The sequence below is a fragment of the Lathyrus oleraceus genome, chromosome 2, assembly GCF_024323335.1.
Source record: "Lathyrus oleraceus cultivar Zhongwan6 chromosome 2, CAAS_Psat_ZW6_1.0, whole genome shotgun sequence".
Taxonomy (NCBI): Eukaryota; Viridiplantae; Streptophyta; class Magnoliopsida; order Fabales; family Fabaceae; genus Lathyrus; species Lathyrus oleraceus.
The window spans coordinates 472540083-472549135 of record NC_066580.1 but is presented as its reverse complement, the minus strand read 5'-3'; the positions used below and the strand labels follow the sequence as shown (position 1 = coordinate 472549135).

The following is a 9053-nucleotide window of genomic DNA, read 5'->3' as shown; positions in this document are numbered from 1 at the left end:
AAGAAAGAGACGTTAATCTCCAATTTCAATAAAGAAGATACTACTTGTGGTAAGTAGTCATTTCAAGGAGAGAAAGTTATCCTGCAGAAGCTATTTAAGTGATAGCGTAAATTCATTTTAATATTCACCAGTTTCAACTACTACCTCACTTCTATATATAAAGGACTGCAAATCAACATTCAGCACTACACAAGTATAAGCAAGCCAACAAGCCAAAAATATACTAAAACTTCAACACTCAAGAAAAACACTCTTGTTCTCTAAGATCTTCACGAAGCTTTTGCTTATAACGTGAAAACTCTTGTTCTTAATACTGTAATATTTGCTTTCTTAGAAGCATTCTAGATTACATAAATCTTTCATCTATTTGTTTGTTGATTTCCTCAAGTGACTCTGTGTAGTCTGTATACTTGAGAGGACTAAGAGATTTTTCTCTTAGACGTTGTTTGTAATCTTTCAAGATTAGTGGATTAAGTCCTTGTTGAAGGCGAAATCACCTTGGCCGGGTGGACTGGAGTAGCTTTGTGTTATAAGCGAACCAGTATAAAATCATTGTGTGGTTTTCATTTTGAAAAAGCACTTATTTTTCCAAACAATTCAAACCCCCCCTTTCTTGTTTTTCTCACCTTCAAAAGAGAACTCGCCTAATAGGAATAACCCCTTTGATAAATATCGTAGCTCTAATTGAAGTCAGTCCAACAAGAGAAACCATGATAATGACAATTGGAAGAAAGGTAAGCAAGAAATCAGAAAACCTAACAAAGTTAAAGGCTCATCTGAAAACAACCTCCTTAGAGATGGTGATAGAGAGAGCACCAAGAGCAAAATTAAAATCATCATCACACGTGTTTATCCTTATTAGAACAAAGGTAGTCATTATCAGAATAATATTGAAGTGAATCATTAAGATATGAACAACAAAGATGCGACTCAAAACCTTTACCTTGACGAAAACATTCAGACTAACAATAACATCTATCATCTTAATACCCCTATCAGGAAGAAGCACCAAAAAGAAAATAATATGAACATGTAATACCAGAGTTATTATTAAAGCACTTCAACAACTTGAGATCTAGAAAACCCTAACCCCATCTTCATATCCTATACATCTAATCAGAGAATTCTACAACAAACTCTAAAAAAAACCAACGCGTAAGACTTGACGAACATCTTCAAAACCATTTCCTGGAAAGACATAAATCTCGTGATTAATACATATGCTAATATGGCAAAAAAAGGAGAATGAAATACAAGAGCTAACTTAAAAAACAAATACGACGAAGACTTAGATAAAAGTACCTAGAATAAAAATGGTACAATAACCCCATAGCAGTGGAAGGCCAAGCAATTCCGAATTCTCTTTAAGTTGCGCTACAAATGAAAACTAGAAATGTGAAAATTCTTATCGGTTATAAAATTATTGTGGTCATGGTGATGAACGATAGAAAAGATATATTCGGAACAATAAGTAAGGAGCAAAATTTCAGGGCTTTGGAGAAAAATGACAAAAATGAAAGATTCAGAACTAATAACAAAAAAGAAAACTCTAGGATTTTCTAGACGAATGACAAACTCAAAATCAAAAAGAAAAAAAAAACTCTAAGGTTTCAAAGAAGAGTTTCAAAGAAGACAAACTCAAAATGAAGAAGATCAATAAAACTTATGAGACAAACAAAAACGACACTTTTAGATATATAATTCTTGTTAACTAAATAATATCCAAAATTAAAAAACCCTAATGGAATCAAAGAATAGATCTATCCACTCTATTGTGAGAAAAGAAAAGATAGAGCCCATAACCTAAAAGAAAACCAAACAAAGGAATGTTAATTACCGATTACAGCCGGTAAGAGTGACATCTCACCACCTAATCTCACGGTTTAAATTACGTTGACGCGTCCAAAAATCATCCTTGCAAACAGACAACAACACAACTGATTTAATTCAATCCCTCAAACTTGGAAACCCTTTCTTCTCATTGCACTCTTTCTAAAACCCCAAAAACCTAAATAAAAAAAGTTCCACTTTCTCCATCAAATCGATAACAAAGAAAAATTCAAATCTTCTCAATGACCTCAAAGCTAGTCACTTCCATCCTCCGCCACCATCTCCCCAAAAAAACAAACCTTCTCCGCCTCCAACCACTTTCCACCGCCACTGCAACAGCGTTCTCCGAGCCTCAAGTCCATGAAGAAACCTCCGGAATCACGATGAAGGGTGTGAAAATCTCTGGTAGACCTCTTTACCTAGATGTTCAAGCAACGTCACCGGTTGACCCGCGTGTTCTCGATGCTATGCTCCCTTTCAATATCTCTCGTTACGGAAACCCTCACTCTCGCACCCATTTCTATGGTTGGGAATCTGATAACGCCGTTGAACACGCGCGTTCTCAGGTTGCGTCTTTGATAAGCGCTTCCCCTAAAGAAATTGTCTTTACCTCGGGTGCTACTGAGTCCAATAATATTTCGATTAAGGGTGTTATGCATTTTTATAAGGAGAAGAAACGGCATGTGATAACTACGCAGACGGAGCATAAGTGTGTGCTTGATTCGTGTCGGCATCTTCAGCAGGAGGGTTTTGAAGTTACTTATCTTCCGGTTGAGTCGGACGGTTTGGTTGATTTGGAGAAGCTTAAGGCGGCGATTAGGCCGGATACTGGACTTGTTTCTGTGATGGCGGTGAATAATGAGATTGGTGTTGTTCAACCTATGGAGGAAATTGGAAAGATTTGTAAGGAGTTTAATGTTCCGTTTCATACTGATGCAGCTCAGGCTTTAGGGAAGATTCCCGTGGATGTTGATAAGTGGAATGTGAGTTTGATGTCGTTGAGTGGGCATAAGGTTTATGGACCGAAAGGGGTTGGAGCGTTGTATCTTAGGAGGAGACCTAGGATTCGCGTTGAGCCTCAGATGAATGGTGGGGGACAAGAGAGAGGGATTCGAAGTGGGACTTTGCCTACACCTTTGGTTGTTGGGATGGGTGCTGCTTGTGAGGTGGCTATGAAGGAGATGGAATATGATGAGAAGAGGATTTCTGCACTGCAGCAGAGGTTGCTGAATGGGATTAGAGGTAAACTTGATGGGGTGGTGGTGAATGGGAGCATGGAAAGCCGATATGTTGGGAATCTTAATTTGTCGTTTGCTTATGTTGAAGGGGAGAGTTTGCTTATGGGGTTGAAGGAGGTTGCTGTTTCAAGTGGAAGTGCTTGTACTAGTGCTAGTTTAGAGCCTTCTTATGTTTTGAGGGCATTGGGAGTTGAAGAGGATATGGCTCATACTTCTATTAGATTCGGTATTGGGAGGTTCACTACTGAGGATGAAATTGACAGGGCGGTTCAGCTCACAGTTACACAAGTCGAGAAGTTGAGGGAAATGAGTCCGCTTTATGAAATGGTGAAGGAAGGAATCAATATCAAGGATATTCAATGGTCACAGCACTGATTATTGGTCAGTTTCTGGCTTCCATATTGAGTTTTTCTTATTACTGATAATTTAGGATGAACCGTTTGGAGTTTGTATAATAAGTTGATCACTATATGATATTATATGCATTTTATTGAAAAGTACCCTAATTCGATTTTGATGAAAAAACTGAATAAAACTCATGTTCATAATCTATTGTCATGTTTTGATTTAGTTTGTTTGTACTGTACCTTGTTGAACCTAGAATATGTATTCCCCATTACATACAGTGTATTCTTGTTTTCTTGTAAATTTCACATTTCATTCTCTTCTCAAGCAAGTATTACTATTCTGTTTTGTTGTATGTGTAAAAAAAGGTAGTATGAAAGGTAGTGTGAAAGCGTTGGACCTCTTGTTCAACATGTGTATAAGATGAAAGGGCAAAACTCTTTATATCAGTTATGGGAAAATTACTGCCAATTATGACGCAATTACTTTATGCGATAGTGACCCCTAGTTAAGGGACATTACTGTTAGCAGTAATTAATTATCTAATTATTTATGTCTATTTAGTTCTAGGTGGTGTGTAGTTATAAAAGGGAGAGTTTATGGGGGAAGTTATTGAGTGGTTATTGGGAGAGACCCAACTCTCAAAAGTTTGGGAAGGGAGAGATCCAAGACTCAAGAATTCTTGGAAGGAACCAAACTGGTCCCTGTCAATCTGTTTGTATGTTTATTTCCGTTATTTCCTGGTACTGAAATTAAGTTTTTACTACCAATAAATATCATAAAATTGTCCCAGTTTAATTTCGTTAAGAACCAGTTTCTATCAACTGGTATCAGAGCACGTTTCTTGGATCTGTGGTGCACTATGCCTGAAATGGAGTTTCGGGCATTTGATGAAGAAGAAGATGCATAATGGTAGGTACTATGCATTGAGGAATATTTCAAAAAGGGGGAAACAGCAGAGGAGGAGAAACTGGCAGAGGCATTGAAGTTACTCAAAGGCCATGCTCGCCAATGATCACACTCGTGGAGTCAACGCCATCAACATGTTAGTTGGCGTACCTTTCGGCTTGCATTTATTTGGCGTTTCAAGCCGGAATATCAAGACATACTACCTGTATCTATTGATGAAAAAGAGGACCCCTGAAATTGAATCAGAGTCATTAACCACTCAAGGTTCAATGGAGACATTCTCTTTAGGACCTTTCAACCAATCAATACCACCTTGAGGAGCTACTTTTGCTAAAACTCTAGCAATTTCTTGAGAACTCGCTTCAGATATGAAACTTTGAGTGGTCAGAGATGTTTTTGTTATCCCCAATTATAAAGCTCGGTAACAAATTGCTTCTTCCAAGGCACACCCCGTTCGTTCTGCTCGCAATGATCCAATTAGTTCGCCGGGTAAAAATACATTCGAAATCCCATCTTTCAAAAAATTAGAAGCCACCAATGTAAACTTAGAAAGAGACCTACAATTCCATGGGAAGTCAGCGAGACCCCTTGTGGCAAAAATGAAATGACAAATTCAGACGAAATGAAAGAGAAAACATCCCTCCCATAATAACTGACAGCTGAAATATATAAAACCCCTAATGAGCCTAAAAGAGTGAAAGAAGCCCAGAAGAAATTGATAACTTTCCGGGACCCTGGTACAATGTCAAGCCATGCGTCCTGTGAACGACAACCATGTTTTTCTGACCCCCCCAACTAATGAATTTTGGAACATAAACCAATAGAGCAGACATTAGAATTAATACAAGGCCCACTAACACATACACGTGTATCATAAACCACTCAAGGTTCAATGGAGGTTCAACACGAGACATTAACCAAGGAAATCCAAATCCAACGATAATAGAAGAAAAGAAAGGCATTATCCAAGGAAATCCAAATCCAATGATAATAAAAGAAAAGAAAGGTGAGGAAAAAATGGAGAAAGAGACAAAGAATGTCCTCGTGAGTGCCATGATTATGGATACAATGAAAGAGAGCAAAGCAAATTTGTGCAAATTTATGGGTTTTGGCAGACGCATTATTGGACATGGTGTGAGTATTGAGGTCGAATCAAGGGTGGGATTATATTTTGTTTCAATCGAAATGGAGCTGTTTATGCCTAGTGCTGTCATGCTATGTTTTTGGGTCAAACATGCCACCCAAAACAGTGTGTATGATCAAGGCATTAGTTATCATGTTTCACGCCTTGCTTTGTTACTGTGTTTCAAGTTATGGGACCCTGGTGGACGCATGCGTTATCCTTCAGTGTCACATTGAGGAGAAAGTGGATCTTTTGGAAGGAGTATTGCTAGACCTTAAGAATTACTAGGAACCAAAACTGAATATGGCTGTTCTATTCTTTCAGGCAGTTACTTTTTTTTATTAGTAGTTACTGTTTTTAATATTAACATTTAGTAGCAGGTATTGAGTAGTTATTTGGGTGTGTGTGTGAATAAAATGAGGGTACCGTATGTTAGATGGGTTATCTGGAAAAATAGAAGAGGTTATTTGGAAGGGAGAGACCAAGCTCTTGAATTCTTGGAGGGGAGAGATCAAGACTCTCGAAATTCCTGAATAGGTTTCCTTTATCTTTTATTCTATTTATGTAAGATTGTGAGTGCTGTGTCTTTCTATTGAACTACCAGTTTTATCATCAATAAGAGTAAATTATTTCTATTACATTTCTCTTATTGATACCAGTTTCTATCAAAAAGCTTTGGTAAAAATATTTGTTTTCTTTGTCATAAACCGTAGTTGGTGGACATTGGCAAAATAAGTTTGATTGAGTGTGTGTTATGATATAGAATAAAGGAGAATTATAGTAGCGACTAGCAAGACAGACTAGTTAAAGCAGTTAGTTAGTTAGAGGAATATTTTGTATAATTTGGAGGATACAGAGATAGCAGGAAAGCATTTAGTATTGTAAACATTTAGTTGTAAAGAAGTGACTATATTTTTGGAGTGAAGCCCTTGGACGAGATTGATTGTAAACATTTAGTAATTGAGCAGTGAGCAGTGACTATGTTGTAGAAGGGGAACCCTTGGGGGAGGGTATCTCTCCTCCACTTAGGGGTCTGCAAAACAATTGGTCCACCGGAACCATTTTACAAAACCTGATGCACCTATGTAAAAAGCCCAAATTGTTTTGCATATAATAAACTGGCCCAGACCCATTTCATGAAACCACAAAAAACCGGTACTCAGATAAAAAACCAAAACCCAAACGGAAAACCCAGTGTGTTCTCCAAAACTAATGCTCTCAGCCATCATAATGTCACTCCCATGGTTGCCGGTTCTTCATCTAATATGTTCCACTTTCTCACCATTTTTCGCTAGGAATCTGCACTTGCCAAAAAATGAAACAGTTTTCTACCTGATTTCGTCATCTGTTTCATTCAACGTCACAGTCCAGTGATGTTCTTTTCATCTGGTAAAAGTCTCGATGCCAGAACGTGAATGAAAAGGTAAATTTCAGTAACTCTTCTGTCACACTGATTTTGCCTTTGAGAGGTCCTGATTCAGTGATATCTTTTCTTCTGGAGGGATATACCGGTACAGATGCAGTTCTGGCGATTTGGAAATGTTGGTGCAGAAGGTAAAGTTTAGTTGATTAATTGGAACGAAGGAAGTGTCACAGAAACACAGTTCTGAAGTGTTGGATGGAGTCTGAAAACAGAGAAGTCACTGGGTTGAAAACCATGTTTTAATAAAAAACCAGTTCTGGTCCGGGTCCAAACTGGTTTGAAACTGCTTCACAAGCAGGGACTGGTATTAATAATGGGTTAGTTTATCAAACCTGAACCAAAATGTGGATTGGTGTATCGAAGCAAAGCAAAAAACATTGTTTTTTGAAACACTTGTTTGAATTTTCTGTCACGTGTTGTGAGTGTGTGTGTCATACCAGTGTTGGATAACGATTCAAAGAATGTCGAAGCCAAAAATATTTTTTTTGGGGGACACTTGTTTGACTTTTCCGACACATGTTGTACGGGTGTCATACAAATATCGGACACTAACGCGTGTCGGACTCCGCGACACGCCTCCTCTTAGAGGTGTCTGTCTGCGCTTCATAGCTTACAATATTTAATGCTTTCTCTAGATCTTTGTATCGTCCTATTTATATACATATAATCCTCTAATTAACTAACTTCTCTAACTACTTGAATTCCTCTTTATTCTATATAGTAACAGAGTTGCAAGCTCGGAAGCTAATTGGGAATGCCTTGGCTTATTGACGTTATGGGACAGTATGGTATTTTAGAGCATGTTATTCTTTCATGTATGAAACTTCCAATTTATGATATACCTTAAAGTACAAAAATAGCATTGAGCTTCTTTTGTTTGTTAAGGAGGATTCAAAAAATAGTTCAAGCGGGAGCTTTAGTAATGGTGAGCCTGAGGCTAAAATTTATTGTTCTCTGCAGGTGTCCACTGTATTTTAAATTAATGAAACACCTTAAAGCAACTTGTGAACTCATGTCAGCCATTTTCTATTATGAATGAAATCAAATAAGAACAGAATCTGTATTAACACAAAGCAAAAGGGGAAAGATAAATCAAAGAAGTCTGGCATTACCATTCATTTCTTGTTCTTGCTTCTTTATTACGCTGTCAATGTGGTTATGAATAGTGTTTTGTATATTATATCTCCCATGTGCTGATGGAAGAGATTCTAGTCAATATAAGTTCAAGTGCATCATTTCTCCTATAATGAATTGGGGGAAGCTGGAAATGGAAAGTCTGTCGTTAGGAGCCAGTTTTGGAATTAGCTATTAAGATATGGTGCCAAAAAGTATGTAAGAATCAGTGGTCACTGAAGGATATTGAGTTTAGACCTTTCCTGCACTAATTCTGTTGACTTGTATTTCCCATTTTACAATTTAGTGCTATTAGTATTATGACATCCTGATCAGATCCAAACTCTGAACTCAAACCATATAAAATCAAAGGAAAATGTGAACAGGGCTTGATATCTAGGGTAAACTTGGACCTAAGAAATAGAAGGAAGAATGTGTGAGAATTATAGGCGACACAATATGGATCCTCCGGAGTTATAATAATAGGCATGGTAGAAAAAACACAACATGTAAAATGAAATATCACTGTCTGGCCAGTAAGGTTCTGCTAAGACTTATAAAAAGATTTTCAAGATTGTAAATAAAATAACAGCTGTCCACAAGAGGTTCACTGTGATTGGAAATCCCAGAGGGATGCAACGCGGTGAAGACATCTACTCAAAGTCTTTGTTGGATTAGCGAGTCTACAAACACTTTAGACGCTCAAGCGAGTGATAGATAAATTGAAATAGTGTGTTCCTTGTGTCTGGTGGAAGGAAATCCTTATCCAGTGGAGCCACTAAGGTGAAATGGAAGGAAAGTCCATTGATGATGTTATCGGACACATGGATCTCGTTGTGACGCGCAGATCACTGTCTGATTGAAATCCTATGGCCTTCGAAATCACGGTGTCACCATAGTTTTGCACAGCCATCCAAATATACACATACTGTTGCTACTTGGTATGAAAACGTGCACACACAGATATGTTATTAAACCATTTGCTTTATGAGTTAGTGGAGCTTCAGAGCTTCAGTGCCATCAGCATCAGATAGGAACTAGAATATGAGTACCTAATAGTTGAGTGCAGTAC

General features: G+C 37.7%; 1 protein-coding gene across 2 annotated transcripts; it reads left to right on the top strand.

The window, feature by feature from the left end:
- Window positions 1-1909: 1909 nt before the first annotated feature.
- LOC127120514 (cysteine desulfurase, mitochondrial) lies at window positions 1910-7986 on the top strand. 2 transcript variants are annotated; one of them, XM_051050965.1, is made up of 2 exons: window positions 1910-3449; window positions 7596-7986. In XM_051050965.1, exon 1 carries the CDS (start codon window positions 2073-2075, stop codon window positions 3441-3443), a length of 1371 nt encoding a protein of 456 aa, XP_050906922.1. In that variant the 5' UTR covers window positions 1910-2072; the 3' UTR covers window positions 3444-3449; window positions 7596-7986. The 2 variants fall into 2 exon arrangements, with proteins under 2 accessions (XP_050906922.1, XP_050906921.1); XM_051050964.1 differs by having other exon boundaries at window positions 7590-7986.
- Window positions 7987-9053: the final 1067 nt, after the last annotated feature.